General features: G+C 37.4%; 2 protein-coding genes across 3 annotated transcripts in view; one reads left to right on the top strand and one right to left on the bottom strand.

The window, feature by feature from the left end:
* The first annotated feature begins 599 nt into the window (after nucleotides 1–599).
* Nucleotides 600–12,556, top strand: galnt17 (polypeptide N-acetylgalactosaminyltransferase 17). Its single transcript, XM_052575432.1, has 12 exons — nucleotides 600–1,207; nucleotides 2,564–2,846; nucleotides 2,943–3,126; nucleotides 3,566–3,732; nucleotides 4,882–5,056; nucleotides 6,535–6,732; nucleotides 7,576–7,693; nucleotides 7,848–8,033; nucleotides 8,105–8,242; nucleotides 9,349–9,444; nucleotides 9,854–10,015; nucleotides 10,110–12,556. The coding sequence occupies exons 1-12, from the start codon at nucleotides 1,205–1,207 to the stop codon at nucleotides 10,245–10,247; spliced, it is 1,848 nt and encodes a 615-aa protein (XP_052431392.1). The 5' UTR covers nucleotides 600–1,204; the 3' UTR covers nucleotides 10,248–12,556.
* Nucleotides 12,557–14,622: 2,066 nt separating this feature from the next.
* The window catches only part of caln1 (calneuron 1), a 51,097-nt gene continuing 43,238 nt past the window's right edge, over nucleotides 14,623–22,481 (bottom strand). For both annotated transcript variants that reach the window (XM_052576894.1, XM_052576893.1), the window contains exon 6: nucleotides 14,623–18,189. In XM_052576894.1, the coding sequence (XP_052432854.1) occupies nucleotides 18,062–18,189 (128 nt within the window). In that variant the 3' untranslated portion in view covers nucleotides 14,623–18,061. The remainder of the gene's footprint in view (nucleotides 18,190–22,481) is intronic.

Below are 22,481 nucleotides of genomic sequence, written 5' to 3'. Positions count from 1 at the left end.
AAAGATATCTACTCTTCGCTCTGGAGGCAGTGTTTATGCAAATGTTTGTGCCCAGATGACGTCACCTGGCCCATCTAAGCAGTTTTTAAACTTTGATGAAATAAATGCTTTGTTCATAACGAGGAGGACGTTTTAAGCTATGAAACTCGCAGGATGTTTTAATGATATAAAGATCTCTTATATGCAAAAAAAGATCAAGGCAAATTATGTTTCGCATGTCATGACCCCTTTAAGCAGTGTCTTAATATGCTACTTGATACTAGTACTAATATTAGGCCTATTGGAAAGAAAATACTGCTGTTTTTACCTAGTGAAAATATAATCTATTGCTATTTGCACTAGTGTAAATGGCATATGGCTAAGAAAATACTGTTTCTTTCGAAACAGTAAAAATAGAATCAATTACTATTTCAATATTTGGCAAGATTGATGATGACTGAATAGTGGCATGGATTATATTTACACTAAGTTAAAGTAACAGTACATTTAGTGCAAATAGCTGCTGCCAATATTAAATGTAATGCTGTCCACGTTGCATGTAAATGAGTAGGACGTTTTGGTATCGTCCATGTAGGTGAACAGAGTTAAGTGGCGCGCGCGTGAGCAGCTCTTTAATCCCACGCACCTGCTCCTCATGCTGCATCCATTCCGTGTTTTCCATCAGTCTCAGCCGAGGCGCTAGTATCCAGCATTATGTGGACAAAACGATTTAACAGGGCACATTAACTGCAGAAAACAGTGTGGATGGCACGAGATGCGAGATGCTCGTGGATCAGCGTGGATCAACGATGAGCGTCACATAGCAGCAGGACATGAAAGAGCGTTTATTATGAGCACTGCGCTTGCTGTGGATGAATCCGGCTGGAGATGATGTTGCGTCTGCGGAGTCTCGTAGCTGAAGTCGAGGGATCTTGCATACTTCTGCTCATCCAGGAATAACACACACGTTAAATCTGACCTCACTAAACATCTTCTGACATTGTTTCCAGCAAAGGACAGCTGTGTATGTCAGCGAAGAGCTCTTAGATTTGACTGACAGATGTCTTATGATGAATGACTGCAGTTTAGGACCCTTTGCTGTGACTCTTTGAAGTATGTAAATATATTTCCCATGAAGATTTTATTTATAAGAACATGTGAATACGGATGAAAGCGCACAGGAGGACTCTATATTCAAGTGCAGGATGCATTCTACCAATCAAAAATGGTAAGTGTTTTTTTTTTTAATATAAACTAGTCAATATCAATCAAATGACAAGCATCATAAAACGCAGTCAAGATTCAAGTTGTCAGTTACATTTGCTGTTGGTCAACTAGTTATGTTGGAGATTAATGTATGTCTGATTTTCAGAAGCCTGTTGTGTCTCAAACCCTATAGTAAGCTAGCTTTAAAAAAAAAAATTTGGGAAGGGTGCCTTACAATTGGATTTTGTCAGATAAATATAGCTGAAATAGGCCCAATGTTAATTCAATTTAGAAATTATGAATACAGAAACGTAAAGTTAAGTAGAGAATTATAAATGAAAAACGTTATATTATTTGTACGTTCAGTCGGTCGTTATCATCCTGAAATGGTTTATTTTGAGACAGTGTACATTAACTAATGTATTAATGCTTAACCTACTTAGTAAATAAATACACGGGCAATGGAAATGACTTGTTCAATTAGCCTATTTTGTTACATCCGCAAAGGAAAAATAGCCCAAATATGCAGAAAACTATTAATGTAGCAAGAATATTTATGCTATTATATGCTAATAAGTAGTCTATTAAAATACGAATTTATATATTATTGTTATGAATAAAGCCTATAAAGAGTAGTCTTTCCGAAAATGTCTTATCTTAAAGTCTCTCTCATCGATGTTCTCGTGTCTTACTGGTTCGTGGTTCTGTGGGGACCACTGAGCATCTAGTTATCAAAAGTTTTGTTCACTGTTAAAGTAGTAATACTTGAGTAGTCCGATGCCAATGTAACAAAGTTATTAACCGTTACAAGTCGAAAGATAAAGCCTGATTAATTATTTACATTTCTGCTTGTATGACCAGAGAGAGAGAGCGAGATGGCGGAGTGATACAAGACACTCGAAACTAGTCCCGGTATATATGATGTTAATTTTGTGGTCTGTTATACAGCGTTAATTGTTATTTATTTCGTCGCTGAATGGTGCGATTGACCAATCAGAATCAATGAATGTGATGTAATGAAAATAATTAAATACCCTGTCAGGATCATAGCAAATTATGTTATTTTGCGTTCCATTTATAAATTAAACCAAATCTTAACATCTTAGAAAAGCATTTTTGTTAAAGTTTACCTAATACACTGGTAATAAAATGGTATCCAAATGTTTGCAGTGTCCATATTGTTTGTGTTTTGTCATATGAAGCTGTCATACCTCATGGTAGACTTGGGTTTAAGTCCAGCCCAGGTCATGTTCACTTCCTAGCCCCCTCCCCTGCTGACTTACTCCCTTTGTTACTGTGTCTGTCAATAAAATAGACAGTTTATGGTGTCCATCAGTTCAGTGAACATCACACGTTACATTTGCTTTATGTTTTTAAGATGCGATTCGCTGGATTCCGAACACCAAAATCTTTCATGGCCTTTGTGATGAGAAGATGGAAAATCTTACTGGTGCTGAATGTGTTTACGATGGCCGGCTTCATCACTTTTTGGGGCAAGTGCAATTTACGCACAACCAAAGCTGTTGGTCAACAGGCGGTGGCTGCTGATGTGAGAGGGCAGACGCATCTGAATGGATCTATTCAGGAGACCAGCATCACTCATGATGTGCTCTTAAGGAGACTTGGATCACTGGAAGATGTGGTGTACAGACAACTAAATGGTAACTTCTTCATTATCATACTTTTTCTTTTTTGCATTATTCACAAAATTTTCCTTTTACAGAACAAGAAAGCCCTGAGTCATTTGTGTTGAATAGGTTTGTCGAAGTCTCTTGGACTCATTGAAGGTTTTGGAGGTCGGGGTGGAGGAGGTCTACCAGCAACACTTACACCAGAGGAAGAGAAGGAGGCCAAATACCTGAGGGAGAAATATGGCTACAATGCATTTCTGAGTGACAAAATCTCTCTGGATAGATCTATTCCAGATTATCGACCCAGCAAGTGAGTGTCACTGGCTTTGTTTTGTTTTTACCCTGAAAAATAGTTTTTGCTGTTGGTGTAATGTGAAATGAGTTAACTGACTAGCAAAGTTATGGCATAGTTTTGTATTCTTTGTCATATTTGTCATTTAATCACAAAAACCCACTGTAATATATTAGCTAGAATGTCTAGAACTATTTGCTTAAGATACTTTAATTTTACCATGATTAAATAGGACAAAAAAGTTCAATTAAGCGATGTTCTATAAAAGCTTCAATTTTGAGACCCACAAGGCTCTGTAATTGTTACACTGAAAATGTGCAAATATAGGCAAAGCAAAAAATGGCTTTCCTTTTGTTAAGAAGACAAAGGTTTCACAGACTTGTGTACCAAAGATTCAAAGAGGTGGTTTTTCTCAAAGATAACAAGATCTTCTGTATCTATGTCTGTGTTTTCATAGATGCAAAAAGGCATTTTATTCCCGTGACCTGCCACAGATCTCCATCATTTTCATCTTTGTAAATGAGGCGTTGTCTGTCATCCTGCGTTCAGTCCATTCAGCTGTCAACCACACACCAGCTCATCTCCTAAAGGAAATCATCTTGGTGGATGACAACAGTGATGACGGTAAGAAACAAGACAATTTTGGCTCTAAATTACATTGTACAAAATCATATTTGAGGTTATTCTAATGGTTTTCTCAGGCGAATGATAAAAAATGATGGAGCAAGATGGTGATGCACAAAATGTAGCAAAAAAAATAATATTTTTACTCTTTCTACAATGATGCATCGTGTATTTTTGTGTCATCTTCTAAAGGTGAAGCAAATAGTTATAAATTCTATTGTAATTGTACAATTCTATTGTGTCTTGTACATTCAGCTCAGTTAGTTTTATTGTAAGTGAAAAATTGTAATTTCATGCATTTCAACAAATTTAATGTCACCTACACATGTTGCATCAATTGCATCCGCCATGTTTTCTCACCGAAATGTCCCAATTCCAAGAAAATCCTGAGTTTCCCACTCGTAATTATGACATTGTGTTGGTTCATATGCATTACACTCATAAGTAAGATCTTTCCTACAGAACTCGAATGTGCCTTGGACCAATAAGAAACCTCTAAATACTCGTCCAAAACCCCAAGTAACCACACATGCATCAGGCACTAAAAAACACTCAGAACACCTCAGAAACCACAGACCAAATAGAAAATGCAAAAATCTAGTTTCATAAACCATTCTGACCGAGTTTAATCCATTGTGTTGCATTTGAGCGCGAGTGTCAACACTGATAACCTGGAGTAGTTTGCCAAGCACTCTTTGCTCACTTTGCGCATGGCCATGCCTGTCTATTGTTTCAAAGTGTGTACTCAGGCCTTCCCAGAGAGACAGTTCAATTTTAATCACATTGTTGGCATGAGCCGGTGGCGGAGGGCCAACCGTCCATCAGCACAGGGGGAAAAGCCTGCATTTGCTGAAATGAGGGGGCAGGCGAGTAGCACGCCCATCTCTGTCCTCATAATGTCAGTGATTCACGGTTTGTCACTCGGAATGCAAATGACAGTGTTTAACGTGGGGATGGGGAACACTTTCCAAGAACGTGTTTTCCAGGGGATGGTGTGGATCCCCATAGCAAAGATCAAAGGCACGGAAGAGTTTTGGCATAGGAGACACGTTCCCTCTGGTCTGGTTTAAACACAGCGACGAGCACTCATGCACCATGAAACAAGATTTCTCCTTCTTTACCATTTATGTGTGTGTTTATGCATGACAGTACAACTGAAAGGGCCGCTGGAGGAGTATGTCAACAAGCGCTACCCGGGTCTTATCAAAATAGTGCGCAATCAGAAGAGAGAGGGCCTCATCCGGGCTCGCATCGAGGGCTGGAAAGTGGCCACTGGGGAGGTGACTGGCTTCTTTGATGCCCATGTTGAGTTCACGCCTGCATGGTGAGAATCTAGCACTTGCTACAATATGCTGCTGGTTTTACAGATGGTCTCACTCACACCTCGACTGCTCAGGCCTTGTTTACGCATGGTATTAACATCTGTCCTGGGTGATCTAAACTGAGCTGCTCATCTAACAGACTCATCTAGATGAGCTCTAGACTCATCTAGAGCTCATCTAACAGACAGCTCTTTATACTGGAAACGTATAAAAAAAAAAAAAAAAAAAACCTAACCAGCCTAATATGGTTTACTGGTCTAAACTGGATTAAACTTGTTTTAGCTGGTTAAAGCTGGTCTCACTACCTCATCCTACCAGGATGGTTTAGCTGAATTTCCAGCCTAGCAAAACTGGTGACCATCTGAAAGTGATTCAAACCCCTCTATAAGAATAGCATTGCAAGCAATGCAGTCACATGCGGTTATGGCCCGATTGACACAAAGTATAGTACACCTAGTATATAGACACTTATTACACTATTTTTCAGTTATCTGGTCACAAGTGGTTAGCCAAAGTACATTACTGTTTGCACCTGTGCTGTTTGTAATTGCTTCCTATACCTTCATTCAATATTCCCTACATTAGTCCTCTAATATAGTCCAGTTGAAGGAGTAAATGAAAACAAATAAGCAAATTCGTGCACTAAGTGCACTGGAAGGGCTGCCAGTTTTGCATATTGTGCTTGCTGCTTAATAAATATTTGGACCTGAGTAAACTGGCAGCTCCAGTAGTAATGGAAATATTCATCTTGATCTCTTTCATGGAAACTAGCATGTACAGTATAACCCACATTGGACAAGCAGTTTGGAAAATGGATGAATGTATAATTCAGCTGCAGGCGCTATCATTACAACCCTAAGATTGTGTGATGAGTATTCTCTAGCTGTTGATTCTACATTGGTTTAACACTCGTTGTTGCAGTACATTATGGGATTAAATGTGTGAACTTGATAACATCCACTGTGGTTTCGGACACAACTACAAATGGCTGTCCCCTCAAATAGTGCCTATTTAAGGGTATGAGGGCAATCTTAACGTGCTTTAATTGTGTCTTCTCTGCGTGTTCAATCCTGTTCCTGGAGACCTGCCTGCCTGCAGACTTCAGTTCCAGCTTTGCTCCAACACACCTGCCTGTATTTATCAAGTGCTCCTGAAGATCGTGTTTGATCAGGGTTGGATCTGAACTTTGAAGGATGGTATATCTTCATGAACAGAATTGGGCACCTCTGCTGTACATTATTTTCATGTATGTGCCTGTGTGTGACCCTGTTCACAGATGTATTTAGTTTTGTGTTCTCATTAGCAAACCATCAGATATAAATACCATGTGTAAAAAGAGTTTCAGTTCATGTGAGAAACCAGCCAACACATTCACAAGCCAGGATTAGATTTAGCTCCACAGCAGAGTTGAAGAAGTGTTATTAGCACTGTGCAGTACAGCTTTGCTTATAATGATCTAACCTCTACATCCCCTTGTCAGGGCTGAACCAGTTCTGTCTAGAATCAAGGAGAACCGCAAGAGGATCTTACTGCCCTCCATAGATAACATTAAAGACGAGACGTTTGAGCTGGAACGCTATGAAAACTCAGGCCATGGTTATAACTGGGAGCTCTGGTGTATGTATATCAGCCCACCAAAACAGTGGTGGGATGAAGGAGACACTTCTGCACCTATTAGGTAGGATCTTACTGGACTTTCATCCATTCTAAACACAGTCCTTGGTTTCATATTTTTCATTTACTTTCGGGATAGTTCACCCAAAAATGAAAATTGTTATTAATTACTAACCCTCATGTCGTTCCAAACCTGTAAGACCTTTATTCATCTTCAGAACACAACTTGAGATATTGTTGATGAAATCCGAGAGCTTTCCGAACCTGACACGTTCAAGGCCCAGAAAGGTTGTAAGGACATTGTTAAAATAGATTATGAAGAAATTATTATAAGAAAATAAGAAACAATTGGACAAGTACAGCACACAAAGAGAGCACAACCGCTTTATAGCAGGACTTGCTTGTCCAGCTGTGGAAATGTCACTTTATAAATCTGCTCTGGCTGTCTTAAATCCTCTGAAACATAAAAAAAAGGTATAGAAGGAACATACACAAGAGTGTTTTAAGTGTTTCACGAAGTAAACAGAAACTAAACAGAGTGCATTGAAAGGTTATGTGACTGTACAAAGCACATTTATATTTAATGACGTTGGCTTGTTTGGTTTGTGATTGGTTTTCTGTTGCTAAACAACTTGCCATGATATTCTAGCACAGCATTGTTTCACACTGTGTTCCTTTGGCATTGCCGTGGTTCTGAAAAAAATATGAAAGCAGCTGAATACAAACTGATAAAATATATTTTATTAGTTAAAAGATACATTTTACACTGCTACTATTCTATATTACATTATTTTCAATTATTTATACTTTATTTTTTTATATTGACATTCATTATTTCTTCATTAATTATTCAGTATAATAGAGAAGAAACGGCATTTGAAAATAAGTGTAAAATCTGTGTTTTTAGGACTCCTGCAATGATAGGCTGCTCTTTTGTGGTAAACCGGGAATACTTTGGGGAGTTGGGTCTACTGGACGCAGGGATGGACGTGTATGGAGGCGAAAATATAGAGCTGGGAATCAGGGTTAGTATGCCACCCACATCCCTCCGCTGAAGTAGAGCATTAGCCTCCCTACGCTCAGTGCACAGAGCCTTCATTTGGAAAGAATTCATTTTTTTCTTCTGAAATGATGCCAGAACTGAAGTTTGATAGGTGCATGTGTATTTTTCAAACCCAGGTTTGGCTGTGTGGGGGAAGCATGGAAGTTCTGCCTTGTTCCAGAGTGGCCCATATTGCAAGAACAAAAAAGCCCTACCACAGTAACATCGCCTTCCACACTAGGCGCAATGCTCTGAGGGTGGCAGAAGTTTGGATGGACCAGTACAAATCAAATGTCTATTTGGCATGGAACCTCCCAATGAAGGTAAGCACCTGACATATTTGCAGTATTATAATAATAAATAGTAGAATACCTAACTTTCTTTGTCCATACAGAACCATGGCATTGACTACGGAGACATATCCCAGAGACTTGCGCTCAGGAAAAGACTCCAGTGCAAAAACTTTGAGTGGTACCTCGACAATATCTATCCAGAGATGAGGAGATACAACAACACTCTCTTTTATGGAGAGGTGAGTACCACATTAGATGAATAAAGGTGCGGTCATCTTCGTTTGGCAAATTGGATGAAAGATTTCCTTACACAGAGTACACAGTGGGTTCAGTTTGGTTATATGGATTTGCCATGTCGAGCAAAAGAAAGCTGCTTGGTTTGGAAGTGACTCCTGTGTGAGCTGTGCTTTATACATCACGTCAAACTGACAAGATAATGGACCTTTTTTGCCTAAAAAATTTTTTCTAATGTGACCACACCTTAACACTGGGTCCCTGATTAACACCCCCAGAATTATTTATTCACCCTCATGTCCTTTCAAACCGGTCTGACTTTCTTCCATATAACAAAACATTTTTTTTTGAAGAAGGTCCTCAGCACACTTTTCCATACCTTGAAAGTGAACAGGGACTAGGGCTGTCAAGCCCCCAAAAATGGCAAAAATAACCATAAAAGTAACACTCAAGTGGTCAGTATGACTCTTGTACTATATTCTAAGTCTTCTGAAACCAATGATATAATAGTGTGAGGAGTCAACAAAGTTTAAGATCATGATTTGGCTAAAATCTTACCAATCATCTTACTGGAGAATTCAAGTTTTGTAGGCGTTTATTTAATAATATTGATGAGTCATGCAATGATTTCATATTAGTTACCACTGTGACACCAAAACCTATGGTTTTTAAAGTTAATGAAGCCAAAACTTTAATTCAACCTGGCTCTTCACACTAGCATTTAGCTTTAGAAGTCATATGAACCACTTTTGTGAAACTTTCATGATGCCTTTTTGGATTTTAACAGCACCAGTTTTTTTACCATTCACTTCAATTGAATTTGAAAATGACACTGAAAACATTCTTCACAATGACTTCTTTTATAATTCACAGAAGAAGCATTTACGCATTTAGCAGACATTTTTAACCAAAGCAAAAACTATAGAGGCACAAAATCAATCCGTAATATACAAAGAAAGTGAGTAAATGGTGACAATGGTGCGAACCGTCACTATAAGAAGGCACTGCATCTTAGTTTATTAAAACTAATTTCATAGTAAGAGAATAACATTTTAATCAACAAAAAGCAGGCCAAACTATGAGCTGTTGAATCTTTTTTTATGTGCTCTAGATACGCAACACCAATGTGACCCATCTGTGTGTGGACCAGGGCATAAAGGAAAACCACACAGCAACTCTGCACCCCTGCCATGGCTGGGGCCCTCAGGTAGACCTGCCCTCCTCCAAACCTCTACTCACTCTGCACGCGGGAAATAGGTTACGTCTAGAGGGAGTCTCTTCATGACGTAGTTCTCCGAATTCAGTTTATCTGTGGCAACTAAACAATGTTATAAAAAGATGGCGCGAAACAAGAAATTATTTATATTTTCTAGTTATAAAGTCAATCTGGAGACCGTAACTTCTAGATCATGTCTTGACAAGTTTGCATATCTGCACTGGAGCTTGACCCAGCTAATAATTATAATAAATTAATATCATTATGCAACTGCCAAAAACTATCTGGCAAACATCATCAGCATAGGGTGCCAAAATGCCCCTTAATGACTCAGTGACCCAGTTACCATATCACTGAATTAAATAAATTCATACTATCCCCTCTGTGGTCTATTTTGTAGCTGGGCCGCTACACTAAGGAGGGTTATCTCTTCCTGGGTCCTCTGGGAAGCACTGGCGAAGATACGCGGTGTGTGGTGGACGATAAAATCAGCGGCTACCCACAGCTCCTGAATTGTGAGAAAGTCTCAAGCGTAAGCCAGAAAACGTGGCACTTTGCACAGGTGAATGGGTCATGTTTTATATAGAGTACTTTGTAACAACTGTCCTTTTGCCTTTGATCACTAGAATGATTCTTTTTATTTTTGTACCCTGAAGAATGAAGCATTCATCAACCGAGCTACAGGACGCTGTCTTGAGATAGTGCCGGCTAATGTCTACTTCGGCTATGCTCTGATCCTGCGTTCCTGCACTGGTCAGAAGTGGAACATCAAGAATTTGATGAAACAGGACTGAGGGCAGTGAGTCAGCGATCTTAGAAAGTTGGGAATCTCTACGGCATTCGTGAAACTTTAGAGTTTTGAGGAACTTAAGGGGTGCTGATCATGTTTGCGTGTTTTGGGTTTTTGGTCTTACTACATTACACATTACAAAAAATAAGACACTCGAAGCACCACCATACAGTAGGTTCCTCAGATTTCCACATTCTGGAAAACCTCTAGACATCCCTTCAACAATGACAGTTCATTGAGCAACATTGGATTTCATAAGTTATTGCAAGAACTGTAAGGAACATCAATGGTTCCTCCAGTAAACTTGCTGCAATTAAAGATTTTGAAGCACATAAACTGTTGAAGTTCCTTAGGTGTGCAGCATTTTCAACCATAGTTTCAACAATGAGAGCAATCAAGTCTTAGTGCTGAAACCAAAATGACAATTAAATGTTGTAGATGATCAACTGCTGCATTGCAAATACTCTGTACATCACTGTATGCATAATTTAAAGGATTAGTTCACTTCCAGAAGAAAAAAATTCCTGATAATTTACTCACACCCATATGATCCAAGATGTTCAAGTCTTTCTGAAAAATAATTAATTTTTTCTGGATTTTTCTCCATATAGTGGACCAATGGGTTGAAGGTCCACATGAATAATTGTCTTGTACTAGATCTACCTCACGCATTACGGAATAAGGCATGCACGACATAGGCAGAAGAACTGACACAGGGTGTGTTCCAATCCACTTTTAGACATGCTGCCATTTTGAAATGCATACCCACTTCATGAAGTAAATGAGCATAGTTATGGACAGCCCCTCTACCCCTCGATCTAGACTGAGGGAGCAAGTCTGTTTCATATGCACACTTCTGGCCGCTCCATAGACCAAAATGCAAACGATATGACACAGATTGCATTTGATTCATCCCCACCCCAAACAACACTATAATATTTAAATTATTATTATTATTTTTAGAACAGCTAATAAGAGTACCTAAATATGTATAGAATGCTGCACCAAACAAAATTATAAATTATAAAGGGAAAAATATAAACAATAAAGCAACTCCATCACAGATTCTAAGTGATCAAGCTTAAGACGTTCCAATTCAGCCCATTCCAAGGGTCCCGCCAGTAGTGTTTACTCATGCAATGTAATCAATCACTTACATCTGAGTAAAGGAGACAGAGGGAGGTTTGCAAGTGAAGGGCATAAAAAATGGACTGGAACACAGCCCATGTTTACAAAGCGAATGTGTAAAGAAAGTCAAATGGCCTTTACAAAAAAAAAAAAGGTAAAACTAATGTTGGACAATTCTGAAGTTGCTAAAACAACAATATCAGACTATGGAGCCCCGCACATGACACTCAGGAGAAAATATAAGGCTAAATCGTGTGCAAGATTTACTAATTCGTTCCCTCAATGTACTAAAATGTGCACACAATTAGGCTACAATAGCATTCCCTCGATTTATAAATTGTGCGCACGATTTACTAATTCGTTTATACTATAAATATATAATTGTTGTTATTTTTTTTTTAGAAAATGACCAATCGTTTGGTAAAGACCCTTATTCCTCTTCTGGGATTGTGTAGAACCCTGTGAAGCTGCATTCAGACTGCAATTTGGACCTTCAACCCATTGGCCACCATCAAAGTCTACTATATGGAGAAAAATCCTAGAATGTTTGTCTTAATTAAAAACAACCTTCATTTATTTGTGACTGATCACAAGGGGGTGACTAAATGATCAGGAAAGTTTTATTCTGGAAGTGAACTTAATCCTTTAAATCTATTCTTTAAATTATACACCTGCAGATTTACGTAACATCCGGAAAAACATGCTCATAACGGCTTTATTTAGACTTAATTTGTAGTAATGTTGAGTTGTGCTATCTGTATTTCTTCTTACATTCTCTTATGTTAGGTTTTCACTGTCAGCGCCTATGGGTCCCAGTGTCTTCTGTTTAAATAAGCTTTGGAAATATGTTATTTATTGCATTTAATTTTTCTTTGTACCGTAGCCCATTATGATACGTGTGCAGTTTAACAGTAACTATGGTAACTGAGCTCTATCTGCTGTTGAATGGATCCTGTAGTAGCCTAGTCATACTGTTACTTTGAACCACACTATAGCAACAAGGCCAGTATGTAGGCGATAGGAATATGGGAAAAATGATCGTCAGGGATTGTCGACCGAGTTACATAAGGACACGTTACACGAGTCATAAACTGTACATGCAACTACAGTTTCCTCGGATGTTTTTGCACCCATACCGTCTTCCATTTTGACTAGGGCTGATTTGAATAAAATGGTGAACTGCTGCGTTGCAGTGCTCGGTGTCCTAAATCTAAAAAAGAATTTAAACGCCCTATATAAGTACCTCACTTGTTACTTTACCTGAGGAACTGTTGGCAGCAACAAAGCAGCGTATCTAAAGATCAAAGCAAGTAACGCTCCACAAAAAAAAATTTAGGTTGTCATTTGAAGATTAGCGTCAAACACTACAATGTTGCTGTGACAAGGAAGATGATGGGCTACCAAGCGGCTGATCTGACGTGTCAAAAAGCACCAGCTGAGCTTTCTCACACAACAATCTTTCCTTCAGCAATGGTAAGGCTGTTCTAACTTAAAAGGGCATCAACTGTGCATACTAATGGACCCTCTGAGCGCCTCCTACCACTGAGCCAAACCTCCTGCTGTGATGCTTCAGGCTCTGTATGACTGACAACTCCCAGTCACGTGAGCCGCGCCACATGTGTGAGGGCTGTTAAATATTCAACCGCTGTTTATTATGCATTTACAACTCGAATTAGGGCAAGTATTCTTTTTCATCTTTCCATATTAAATAACTCTGGCAGCTGTATCGGCAGCTCTGCTGTATGGGCCTATCAGCTTATGGATTTTCTTTGTTGCAGAGGCTTTCACATTTTATAGGAGGCTTGTTTCATTTTATGGTAAGCTGTGAAGCAGTGAGTAATCGTAGCAGTGCATAGCTCTCGAATACACATAATGACTTTGTAGTTCATAGTACAAGAGTAAATAATTTAAATAGATGATACGCCTCCGTAGTTCATCACCGCTGATATTGATCATCATGATTCATTACTGGCTCATTAACTAAGTGATTCACCATCAGAGCTCAGAGGCATGGCTGATGTGTGACTGTGAATAAGTGCTGTATGGCTTCATATTTTGACTAAAACCCATTACTTAGTTACCATTTGTCTTTGTGCTCTGCATGTCAGCTCCAAAAGTGCTGGTACAGTCTAACTGCACTGGGACTTTGTATTAAAAATTTCACAGGCAAAAAAAAGGTCCTTTGACACATGGAGTCACTTCAAAACTCCCAATCAAGTGAATACCAAGCAATGTGTCTGTGCTCTTGTTTGCACTTTTTTTTTTGCACATTTTCAAGTATTTTTGCAGCCAAGATCCAGTTATTCCTATGAAAGCCATTTTCTGGCATGGGAAATTATAAGGTATTTATGACTGTGTCTCACAAATTAAGTCAGAATTGGCAGAATTCTGACTCTCAGTTTTGAGTCTACATCGCTCAGTTCTGTCTTTATTTCTCTACATTCTGACTTTATGTCTTTTTGGCAGTTTTCCACCAAAAAAAAAAAAAGGTAACAGGTAATTTTTATCTAACAATTAAAATAAATAAATAAATACAATTATGCAATAGAGAGTTGTTCCCAACAATCCTAAGAAACTATATATATATATATAACTAAGAATTGCGTGAAAAACAGTTGTTCTTCAGTTTTTTTAAAATGAGTCACTGAATTATTCCCTCACCCTTTCAAATTGTTTCAAAACACTAATCATTTAGGACCGAAACTCTGCTGCTTGATTCTGCTGTAGTCTTCTTTGGAACTATTTGGAACTACAGAATAGACAACTGTAAATAACTGGCAATAAAAGTGTCTAAAAGACTTACCTGCATCCTTGGGACAGTGGAACCATGTTGATTTTGCTTGTGAGATACTGAAGCTACAGTAATCTTTTTACCTTAAAATATCAGTTTAAAAATCATTCCGACTCATTTCTTTTCCACATTTCCCTCCAAACTTCTGTTTTGGGAGTAATAATGAGGGAATCAGCGAAGAGGGGGGATTGCTTTAAGGTAAAAACAAATGCATATGTACAGAGATCCCCTGTAATTAGGACTGTAGAGAGCTACAAAGATGCAAAACATTTTAAAGAAACTACATACAGTTGCTTCCAGGCTGTCCATTCAGTTCATGCACCCACAACAGAGAACAGTTCTTACAGAATGATAAACAAGAGCAACAAAAACTATATTAATCAATAATGGGAAGTTTGATATGTCTTGAGGTAGGTCTATTTATTTTTTATTTTTTTCAGGAAACAGAAAAGATGCCACAGATGTTACAAAAATGCTTTATTGCATAAACTCTATGCATTTGTCCTGTACATATTTGAATATGTATATTAAAATCATCTATGGGCAGCTTGCAAGAAGCTAGTCCCAACTACATAGCTAAATATTATGCATGCGAAGTGTACAGATATATCATTAAGTGAATAACTGTAAATATGGCTATTTACATTTAGTTTTTTTACAGTTTATTGTAGCCAACTTTACCACCACATCACCTGTGTTTGCCAAACCCTAAAGCCTTTTGAAATACAACCCACTTTAAACCATTAGCCAAAAATTTAAATTAACTCATGTTTTATTCACACTCAAAGCATCTATGTGACTTTTTTTCTTTCCAATCAGGGTTATATTAAACATTTTCCTTGCACTTCCAAGTGTAAGAATAGGAACAGAAAAGTGTTTTTGTTCAACAGTCCAAAAAGTAGTCAAATAAAGTGCATGCATCCATCATAAAACTCTGATTGTATTCGTTCAATTCGTCCAGAAGAAAGACATATACACCAAGGAGGCTTTGAAGGTGAATAAAACACGGGATAATTTTCATTTTTTGGATGAACTAACCCTTTAAATGGCCTACAGAACCAATTGAATCTGATTTCATGGGATATTTTGTTCATGTCAAAGCAATTTTACTACATTGTCTTTAAATAACGGCATAAACTGAAATAATTGACTCCGTATATTGGTATAACAATCCTTCATTCCTAAAATCACACCCAACCCCAAAATATAATTAATGTCTAATTTTTCTCATTCACCACACAATTGTGGAGCTCAAAATCATCTACACACATAGTATACGTCATATATCAACCCATCCAGATCTTGTGTTGAATGCTACAAGCTAATGTTACATTCTAGATCAGACAAGGACAGTATGAGGACAAACACAGGGAATGAAGTAATCACGTCCACCACCAGATGTCATTATCATACCAGAATCAACTATCCACTCAACATTTGAGTCAGGAAAAAAAGGGGTTGGACTAACATTATACCTTTATAATTTCAGTGTATGCACCTTTATTTTCTAAAGTACACCTGTGCGGACGAATATGGCTTTAGTGAGGGGTTTCGGGGGAGAACGGAGAGCTGGCAGACACATATTGATTTCAGCCGCCCCCTCAGTAGCCCTGTCACGATCTGTGCAGAATGTACTGTTTTAAACTATCATGCACGGACAGAAAACACACATGTGAAGCTCTATTTACAAAGTTCTGCTCATTCACATGCATTATAAAGTAGAAGCAGACCTCAGGAAACATGGCGGAGGACATATAGCCTACCAGTGCGTTTTCTACAGAGGTGTCCAGAGGAGACATCCATGAAACACAAGAGAAGAAATGCATCAGGCACAGAGTTTCAGCCATTGCACCTATGTGAAAGATACAATCATCTTCCAATCTTTCCATTCTTTTCCTTTTTACAATCCCAATATTGAAGATTTGTGAAGCATCTTCATTACATACATCTACTGAAACATCAACAATGCAGTGCTACGGTGGCTTTAATACAGACAGAGAATGAAATGCTATATGAACATCCACCGTACACGTAACCATGAAGATGACTGTGGCTTATGATAAGGTGAAGGACATCTTCAGTGCAGCTCAAAAAGGGAGGTAACCCAAGCTCATCCACTAACATGAATCTGAGAGCCATCGTAAACCTTTCAGAAATGCTGAAATGGAACAGGTCTCAACAGGTTAAAAACACTGATAACTGGCCATAAAGTACCATTAAGACACATTAAGTGCTTTGAAGTACTTGCAAAACCCAAGTAAAAACATCTTGTTATTCACTCATTAGGCCCAGATGGAACCTGTAGACACCTGTAGACAAGCAAAACTGCAATTTGTCATTTTAAAAGGTCATATAATTGTGTAAGATTTACATTAATAATATTTATTGAAATACATAATTACTGAATTCTTTATATAATTCCTAACATTTTATGTAATTTTGCTCGTTTGGAGAATTTTTTGCTATTTTCATTGGAAAATGAACAACAATACTGCATGAGAAAAATAACGCAAAACGCTGTGTACATCAATGTGTTTACCATAATGTAAATGTCATTGCCAAAACATAGAAACAACATAACTGAATAAAGGGCTGTAGCTGTGATGTCAAAGCAAGACTAATTCGCCACAGGTTTCACAGTGTTTTTTATTTATTTATTCATTTATTTTGATTGGGCTTTTTACTTAATTAGTAAAATAAGGTCTGTGGTAACTAAAACTTGATGAAACTTGTCGTTTTGTTGTACAACATGAACTGCACACATCCACACACAAAAAAAATTTGTATGTAATTACTATGTAGTTACATATGACAAACTTTTTTTTTAAAAGGAAATTCAAAATCATGTTTCCATTATGGATGTGTATCATTTATGTTGTAGATCAAGTATCATCAATTTAAATTAACCACAGATCTTATTTTACTCATAAATAAAAAATAATAATTAAAAAAAAACATTATAAAAGCCCATGGGAATATCTCAACGGCGAATTAGTCTTCTGGGTTTTGACATCACGACTGCAGGACTCTATGGTAGATAATTTTACCCAAAGCGAACTAAAATGCATTCAAGATATACACTGATTTCCTGGGAATTAAACCTGTTTCCCCATGCAATCCCAATTTGAACAAAACAAACATGGAACTAGAACTCCTGTATGACGGCAGTTCCAATTTTGTGGAAATCTGCACAACTTTCCGTTTTGTTTCAACATTTTGCGTGGGCGTGCTCATTACAAATCACTTCAGGAAAAGCATTAGACACAGGAAGATCGCACAAATGAATGGCAGAACACATTCGAAATGATGAAAACAATGAGTCAGGCTCATGGATTTTTGGAGCTGACGACTATGGATTTAATTATGGACTACAACGAGCGCTCCTTCCCCAGTCTCCCAGCATCCCCCGAGCCAGAATAGCACTCTGGCAAGAGCAGACATAAATAGTCTCCGGAGTGGATGCTGTAAATCTCCCTCCACAAAGGTGTAATGAGTTGCCAATTACTTTTGCCTTCCTACATCGACAGGAGGCCCGAACCCAGCAGAAGCTCATCAGCGAATCCCTGCTGAAATATCTGAAGACACGGAGGAGACGGCGACGGTTTATGAACTCCTGCGTGTTATTGCATTAGGGAACAGAGGTGGCACGAAAAGCAGAAAGTCAGCCCTTTAAAGTCCCTGCCTGAGAGATGAGGCCCCGTGTAACATGCTGGCTTGGCTCGCCTCTACACTTCCTGTGTCGCTTGGTCCGCGTGGAAAAGTAATAGGAGAATACAAATAAAAAAAGAATAAAAAGCTCCTCTTTTCAGTAGTGAGGCGTTTGGTTTTGTTTCTCGAGTTTCGATAACTTCATCCACAGACATGCACATGCAGGCTCCGCCCCGCTCACAGTGGTGTCGCTACTCCATGCCGTTGCGCAGCATCTGATTGGCCGCGATGAGCATGACGCTGATGATGAAGGCCATGGCGAACGCACATATCAGGCTCTTGCGCACACACGTCTGCCGATTCTTCTTTTTGGGATGAACTGCAATGACACAAAAACAGCGATTTAGTCTGAGGAAAACAAGCCAGTGATTAGCATATATCGCATTAGCATCTGAATGCGTAGGTGTCGATTTGAATTCTAGCCGACCGCCTTTCATCTGCCAATCTGACCCGTCTAAATAAAGCAGCATTTCTCACACATTTTTCTCACACGCTGTGAGGTGGAGGTGTTTTGACCAGGGTTCGAGGTTCACCAGAGCACATGTGGCGGCTCACGAGCGTCTGAGGTGACAGTGGGGTCTAGGCCGAGAATAGAGCCAGTTATTAGGTGCTTCTGGGAACACACAGCGAGACAGATTGTGTGCCAGCCTCACCCCGTGATATTATTTTCCGCTCCAGTCTTTCTTCTGGCACAGAGCGCTAGTCAGCAAGTCCCGCCCCCTGCAGCCAATCCCTGGCCTGGTTACGGCAGAAAGAAAGCGCGATAATGAGCAAACGTAGCGACTCTTCTGCCTGAGTGTGTGTTGCTAAGGAGAACTTTCGTTTTTGCCCCACTCTCGCCTTTGCAAATGGCAGCAGATAAAAGTCAAGATAAAATGTCTCGCAGCGAGCTCAGCATGTTTTGAACTTCAAAAAGTCTCAACAGCACTGCAACCCTCTTGTGAAAAAGAAGTGCGTGTAATTGTATTGAAAGTGCACTTGTAGTTTACTTCAAAAGTAGAAAGAACTGTACTTGCAGATAATAAAGAACATTATGAAATAAAAGGCCAATTAAGTGTACCTAAAGAGTGTACATTTTTATTTTATTTCTTGACACACTAAAGTACTTTTAACACACATTTAATACACATTTACATTTAGTCATATATAGCAGATGCTTTTATCCAAAGTAACTTAAAAATTAGGACAATAGAAGCAATCAAAACCAACAAAAGAGAAATAAAATGCAAGTGCTAAGTCTCAGTTAGCCCAGCACAGTACACGCAGCAAGATTATATATATATATATATATATATATATATATATATATATATATATATATATATATATATATATATATATATATATATATATTTAGTATACTTATAGTATATACTTAAGTACTTTTAAAAAGTGCAGTTTGTAGTCATGTAAATTAAATGTCCATTTTAAACCATTTAAAAGTATATTTTTTAAAAACTGTACTTGCAGATAATATTGAATATTAATAAAAGTTTATCTAAAGAATGTACATTTTTATTTTCTATTCATTTTATTGACACACTTACTGTAAATACTTTTAACATTAATTTTAAACACTTTAGTACTTTAACCATATCCATTACCATAAGTAATAATGAGATTACCTATTAAGATACTTAAGTCCTACCGAAGTCTTAATTTAAATATTTCAAAGTATATTAAGCACTTGTATGTTAAAGTACTTTTTCAACTTCAAAAACCCCCACTACAAAAAGTACAAAGCAGGAAAGCAATTTATACTGCAGTAAAGCTGCACTTTTTGCTTTTATGTTTTGCATTTTCTTTTCTGCTAGCATCACCAAATGAAATGCTAAATCCCCATTCCCATTCATCTCAATGGCAGTTGTTTGGCTAGTTTTAGTTTAAGAGTTTTAGTTAGCTTTGCTTGTGTCTCTAGATTCATTAACATAGTCTCAGAGTGTGGTCTGTTGACAACACCTATCTTGGCCCAGGTGCAACCATGAATGATTCATAAAGACACAGAGGGCTCAACAGAAGGTGGATGAGGGTGGCTTCAGCGCTGTGGACATCTGTTACTGCTGGTATACAGAGACGTACGCTGTTGGCATAAGGTATGCGCTTGACCCCTCCAATGCTAACACTGTGCTAGCATGATCTATACATACTGAACATCCATACACTGAAATCATTCACTAAGTGCACAAAGTATTTTTCTAATACATATTGCTGCATGTACTGATTTAAATTTTAAATTGTGGTTGATATTTTAAAGATTTATAGGGATTAATTATTGTATGGCAGAAACAATAGATTGCTAATATTATATTCTCAGTTCAGCCATTGGCTTTTATTCATCATCTGGTAACAGAACTACTTGATAAGAACTTATTTGCTGTTTTGCAATGTTTTCACTTCACTAAACAGTGCTTGGTCTGTGCATATTTCTCTCCTGATTCAGATTCAATTAGTTTTTCACTTAAGAATATAGGCAATGGTTTGAAGTTAAAAACAGTTTAATGATTCATTAGTTTTTCACTTAATTGACGAGACATTAATTGATGGACTGGAGTGGTGGATACTTGTGGATTATTGTGATGCTTTTATCATATGTTTGGACTCTTATTCTGACGGTACCCATTCACTGCAGAGGATCCATTGGTGAATAGTGACGTAATGCTAAATTTCTCCAAATCTGTTAAGTTCAGGAAGCAAACAGAATATGTGAAAATATATATAAAATAGTATATATATATATATATAAACTTAATGTTTGATCAGTAATATGCATTTGATAACAACTTAATTTGGACAACTTTAAAAGCGATTTTCTCTATATTTACATTTTTTACACCCTCAGATTCCAGATATTCAAATAATTGTATCTCAGCCGAATATTGTCCTATTCTAACAAACCATGCAACAATGGAAAGCTTATTTATTCAGCTTTCAGATTATGTATAAATCTGACCTTTGAAAAAAACTGACCCTTATGACTGATTTTGTGGTCTAGGGTCACATATGTGTAAGAGCCCCCCCTACTGTATAAATACAATTGTACATTTATGATGTATAAAATCTTTTAAGTAGAAAAAAAAACTTCTATTGTACTCAAAGTGCTGAATATAGTGTATTTGCATCATTATTTCAAGACTCTGTTTCATAAGATGATTATGAGTTTGTTTCAGGAGATCTCATAATGTAGTGCAGCATATGCTACACTGAGCTGGTGACCCTATAGATGGCGTGACAACACCCACTCCTGTTTCTGGAGAAAAGCTGCCCACTCAAAAACAAATCTAGCATCTTTAATTCACTCCTCTGATTTTAATAACCAAATAAGCCTCTAAAAATTGCACCTGATGTTAATAGAGTGTGAATATCACATATAGTGTAAAAGAGCATGAACCCTCCTGTGTATTACCATGATGAATGTTGTGTTGAGAACAGGAGTATTATCATGCATGAAACAACAACATCAACATCAGCCCATATTAGTTTGTTAAAACAAACAGACCGAAGCAGAGAAACCTTATGAACTCTAAAGAAGCACCTACACATCATTACAAACACTGATCCCTACAGTTGAGATGAAGGGTTGAGTTTGATCAGAATTACTTTTAGCTTTTAATCCAAATGAGGAAAAAACTCTGAAATGAGTTACATGTTTGCATGTTGTATCTCATATGCTTTTCTATTTATTATACTTATTTTTCATGATATACTGTTCTTCTGTCTGTCATGTTTATTTACTCACGTTTGTCATAAATTATGACTCAAATCATAAATATTGTAGAATACAGCACTTCATTTTAAATGCATTAAATTGTAAATTCATTACAAATGTAATTACAAATATATTTCAAATACACACACACACAACAACATAAAAAACATTTCAGTACAGCTGAAATGACCATAAATGCTTGTCATTACATCCAGCAGTGCACTTTAACCAATAGAAGTAATTAAGAAATTAAAGAAAGTCATACATTGTGAAATATTTCCACCCACAGTATTTCAGCGTTAATTTAGTTTGTGTTTTACATTTTTACGTATAATTAAGTTGTCTGTACAAGTCATTTCAACTGAAATTATACTCAAATTATTACTCAACTTATTTTGATGAGTTACAATAATGTAAAAGCATAAGTTGCCATTACGTACTGATAATATAATTTTTACAGTGTACTTAAATAAGCCAAAAAAAAAACTCCCTTGTTGCATTTAATACATTTTAAATTCTAATACATTTTAATTGAACTGCAATTAACATGCTATTAAGTATTTGCGCTAATAAGTTGGCTATTTTCACAAGGGCCAATTTTTTACAAGCAAAAAACTCATGTCAAGTTGATTATTATAAATTATAACTAAAATCATGAATATTGTAGAAAACCTCATTTGTTACTCCATTTATTTGGAATTATCTTTATATCATAACACATTTTGGACTGACTTTCAAGGACTTAATGTATTAGAATTCATATAGCGTGACTGGACAGTCAAGGTGATTATCCTGGGCTCATTAATATTCATGAGCTTAACCTTCCCTATACCGTGACATCACAACTAGCCCACTCTACGGCTATTTACACAACACCTTTTTAAACTAAAAATGGAAATCCGTTC

The sequence above is a fragment of the Carassius gibelio genome, chromosome B15 (assembly GCF_023724105.1).
Source record: "Carassius gibelio isolate Cgi1373 ecotype wild population from Czech Republic chromosome B15, carGib1.2-hapl.c, whole genome shotgun sequence".
Lineage (NCBI taxonomy): Eukaryota > Metazoa > Chordata > Actinopteri > Cypriniformes > Cyprinidae > Carassius > Carassius gibelio.
This window is presented reverse-complemented; position numbering and strand designations above follow the sequence as displayed.

Bases quoted from the DNA above. Each gene is read 5' to 3' on its own strand.
- galnt17 (XM_052575432.1), top strand. The intron at 3,733-4,881 runs GTAAGAAACAAG...TATGCATGACAG, and splicing joins GGATGACAACAGTGATGACG to TACAACTGAAAGGGCCGCTG. The intron at 8,243-9,348 runs GTGAGTACCACA...TATGTGCTCTAG, and splicing joins ACACTCTCTTTTATGGAGAG to ATACGCAACACCAATGTGAC.